The sequence below is a fragment of the Gopherus flavomarginatus genome, chromosome 11 (assembly GCF_025201925.1).
Source record: "Gopherus flavomarginatus isolate rGopFla2 chromosome 11, rGopFla2.mat.asm, whole genome shotgun sequence".
In the NCBI taxonomy this organism is placed as follows: Eukaryota; Metazoa; Chordata; order Testudines; family Testudinidae; genus Gopherus; species Gopherus flavomarginatus.
The window spans coordinates 16237864-16242336 of NC_066627.1; the positions used below are offsets into that span (position 1 = coordinate 16237864).

At 42.4% G+C, this 4473-nt stretch overlaps 1 protein-coding gene across 1 annotated transcript; it reads left to right on the forward strand.

The window, feature by feature from the left end:
* The first annotated feature begins 3261 nt into the window (after positions 1 to 3261).
* LOC127031159 (olfactory receptor 12-like) lies at positions 3262 to 4218 on the forward strand. The gene has a single exon (XM_050917927.1). The coding sequence runs from the start codon at positions 3262 to 3264 to the stop codon at positions 4216 to 4218; it is 957 nt and encodes a 318-aa protein (XP_050773884.1).
* Positions 4219 to 4473: the final 255 nt, after the last annotated feature.

The window sequence follows — 4473 nt, forward strand, 5'->3', positions numbered from 1 at the left end:
GAGTTTATTTTACCTGTGTATTTGGCAGAGTGATCACTGTTGGAATCCTGTGTCCAGTTCTGGTGTCCACAATTCAAGAAGGAAGTTGATAAATTGGAGAGGGTTCAGAGAAGAGCCAGGAGAATGATTAAAGGATTAGAAAACCTGTCCCTATGGTGACAGAGTCCAGGAGCTCAATCAATCTAGCTTAACGGAGAGAAGGCAGAAGGATGACTGGATTACAGTCAATAAGTACCTGCACGGGGAACAAATATTTAATAATGGCTCTTCAGTCCAGCAGAAAAAGGTATAGCATGTTCCAATAGCTTGAAGTTGAAGTTAGAAAAATGAAGACTACAAATAAGGCATACAATGTGAACAGTTGACAGTAATCAATCACTTAATAAAGTTCAACTTAATAAAGTTAATGGTGGAGTCTCCATCACTGACCATTTTAAATCAAGATGTGATGTTTTTTGAAGAAAAAAATAATCTGCTCTAGGAATTATTTCAGGGTGGTTTTCTGGCCTGGGTTTTACAGAGGTTAGACTAGGTGATCACCACAATGGTTCCATCCAGCCTTGGAATCCATGAATCTGTAAAAGAGATAGTGGGTCTGATTCTGATCTCTTGGCCTGATCCAAAGCCCACTGAAGGCAAACAGTTTCTTTCCATTGTTTGAAAAGGTCATCAGATCAGACTCTCACTTTTATGGTGTAAATGAAGAGTAATGCCCTTAATATGAGGATGAAGATAGATAGATAGATAGATAGACAGATAGAATTTAAAGACTTCAAGGTGTGGCATATGACTCTGAGTGCTCTTGCCATCTGCTGGGGATCTATGATTTATTTTAAAATGCTTTCTTTCCCCTGCTGCGGCATTAAACAATATCATGAACAACAGGGACAACTGACCAGCTATGGATGGAAACAGAAAAAATGACTGTGCACAGGTAGTTTCTGTCTAAAACATGCAGTGATCTCATTGGATAACCTTGAATAATATTTGCTGTCTAAGCTGTTTTACTAACAGCCATTTCAGGTGATAATTGTGATAATAGTAGGCAAAATAAATTTCAGACAGAAGTTTGTTTAGATGTTGCAGTCCCTTGAGGAAAAATCTCTTTAAAAGGGAGCCCAGCACTGTCACCTGTGGATGAAATGGAGGAAGAGGGAGCCTGCAGCTGTAGAAGGACTCCATTGCTGAGGGAGCTCTCTGCCACTGTCTATTGGAGAGCAAAGGGAATTGACTAGATAGACCTGGCCTCATTTGCACTTCACTTACATGACAGTGTGGAGCATTTTGTTTAAAGTGGAGTTCAGTTTTGAGTTGGAGGGGATAAAGTGCAATTGACCTTGTTGGGAGCTAGAAGGACAGGACATCAGCATCTAACATGCCTGAGGTTGCCCTCACAAAGATATCTGTCAGGCACGGTGCAGCAAGAGAGTCTGGACAGAGCTAGAAGAAGGAAAAAAAGAGTTTAAAGGCAGCTACTTGTGCCTGTTGAGTTGTGAGGCCTTTCTCAAGAGCCCTAAGCACCACTGATCTCTTCCCAAGAGCCAAGGTGAGACTGTTGGGCAGCGCAGAACAGTGGCAGGTGAGTTGATGGTCATAGGAGGAACAAATCAGCAATGGCAGCAGCTCCAAAGGGAAGGGTGGGGCAGAGAGGCTGCGCCAGCAGCTTCTTGGAGGCAGTGGATGGCTCAGGCAATGGATGGCAAAGGTAGTAGCTTTAAGTGGACAAACGGCAGCAGAGCTGGTCAGCTTGCACTGAAGCCACAGAGAAAAAACAGCAGCCAGCCCAAGGGACACTGGTGAAGGCCTCCTTGTCCAGCAAGGAAAGCTGACATCACTCCAGCTGGGTTAGGAAACAGAACATCCCACGCATCCTTGACCAGCTACAATCCTGGGACTTCTCCAATCCTGGACAACAAATTGTGAGGGCAGAGCTAGGGAATAGGGAATTGGCCAGAACACAAGCTAAAGGAGGATTGAGGTTGGATCTACTTTTGAGATGCCCAGGGGGAGTTTCACATTATAGAACTTTTTAATTTATGAATTGCTGGTTTCCCCAAATCCAGTCTGTTGCCTTCCTTCCACCTATCCACCCCAAATAAAGTTCTCTCTGTTGTAACCCCTGTATTTGGGACTTGTCAGGTGGAAGACTTGCCCATCAAGAGGGTCCAGGCGATGTATATCATTTCCTAGTTTTCTGAGTGATGATTGAAGCTGGTGTGAATGAAGTCTTTCAGGAAACCCATAACAAAATTGAAGCCATTCCTTTGGGCTGCTGACACCATCTGGCAGAGAGGGTCAGATACCAAATGGTTCAATTGGTTTTGCTTGCCAGGCTTTAGTAAAAATATTGAAAATTTCGGGGTATATACTTCTAAAAGTATGGTGTGAATTGTTTTTTCGTTTGTTGTTTTCAAACCTACTCTATCCCTCACCCAGACATTAGAAAATTGGGAAATGCTTTGTCGGGTTCCAGACCCATCTTGAGAGAATTGTCTGGATATCTGTAGGTTGTTGACCTAGCTTCCAGGGACCAGACGCCAACGGCCCTCCCTCTGATGGAAAAGACTCAAATCTAGGGTGATTAGCCATGAATACACGTACTTGTAAAGTTAATTATCAAACAGTTGAAAAGAACAATTCGTTGTTATCAAGAAGGTTAAGTGGGAAAGAAGGTACTACTCAATGTGACTAAGGGTGGCAGAATCAGACAGTTCACACACAAACCAGCCAAAGTAGAAGTAACTTGTAGTTAAAAGCAAATACTGAGTCCTTACATTCATACTCAGACTTTCCTCATCAATACTCATGCAAAACTCCCATTGGATGTTCCTGAGTAAGGATATTTTGTACAGAGGTTAAAGCTCTCCACTAGAACCATTGCAATCTGTCAGGAGCAGAAATGATAATTAACAAAATCATAGATAGATAGATAGATAGTCCTATTTCTACAACCCTTTTATAAATCAATGGTGTTACTCATGGAGGATTTTGCCCACATCTTAATCAGCCAAGAAGAGTCATGAATCACAATTGTAGGAGAAAGTTGATTAATCTGGACTTCATAGTAATTTTTTTCTAAAACAAACAAACAAACAAACAAATAGAGGCCAGATTTTTAAAGATATTTAGGAACCTACTGGGAATTTCCAAACCATCTAAGTGACTAACCCCAACTGAGTTGAAGAACATTTAGAAAAAGCTTCAATATATCTTCTGTATTTGACATTTTTAATTTTTACCTTGTTCTATGTTCTAAAGGAAATGTCAGCCATGGAGCCAATAAGAAAAGTAAACCACACAGGAGTGAAAGAATTCATCCTGCTGGGGTTTGGAAGAGGTCTGTGGTTCCAGATTGTCCCCTTTGTCATGTTCCTGGTGATTTATATCATAACCGTGCTGGGAAACACCATCCTGGTCCTCATCATTAGAGCTGACTCTCACCTTCATACCCCCATGTACTTCTTCCTCAAGAATCTGTCCTTCTTAGACTTCTGCTGCTCTTCCTCTGTTGCCCCCAGAGCCATGGTGAGCTTCCTAGCAGGGAGTAAAGCCATTTCTTACAATGGATGTGCCACCCAATTCTTCTTCATCACTGTCTTCCTCACCACCGAAGCATTTCTGCTTGCAGTGATGGCGTATGATCGATACTCCGCCATCTGCAACCCACTCTTGTATCCCATCACCATGTCCAAGTGGGTTTGCGTTCAACTGGTTGCAGGGTCGTATCTCTGCGGCTGTGTGAATTCAATGGTGCAAACAGGTTTCACCTTTACACTGAACCATTGTGGGTCTAATGAGATTGATAATTTCTTCTGTGACGGCCCTCCCCTGGTTAGTCTCTCCTGCAGTGACAAGTATGTCAATTATCTTGTGATGTTTACCTTCTGTGGCCTCATCATAGTGAGCACTGCCCTGATTGTGCTCATCTCCTATGTCTATGTCATCTCCACCATCCTCAGGATTCGCTCTGCTGAAGGCAGACACAGAGCCTTCTCCACCTGCACCTCCCATATGATGGTTGTGACTTTATTTTATGGGTCCACTGCTTTGATGTATGCCCAGCCCACTAGGCTAGCTTCTCTGTTCCCAAGGAAAGCGATGTCTGTGTTTTATACCCTTTTTGTTCCCATGTTGAATCCCTTCATCTACAGCCTTAGAAACAAGGAAGTGAAAGATTCTTTAAGAAGGATCGTGGGCAAGAAATGTTTGAAAAAATGAACAGTCTTTGAAGATAGAGATGAAACACGGTGGGTCAAGGTATCGTGCACAGCAATGACAAATTCTGACCACATATTTATTTTTTATTGGGCATAGTTTTTGTGCAGGTACAAACAAATTAACCATTGCAATCCACAGTATCTATCTATCTATCTATCTATCTATCTATCTATCTATCTATCTTTTTTCTGTGTGTCCATCTCTCCTACACTTTCTGTCTCTCTCCACTTACCTGTCCAACTGACCTGTGGAACT

Coding starts and splice junctions, on each gene's coding strand:
- LOC127031159 (XM_050917927.1), top strand. CDS start 3,262: ATGTCAGCCATGGAGCCAATAAGAAAAGTAAACCACACAGGAGTGAAA.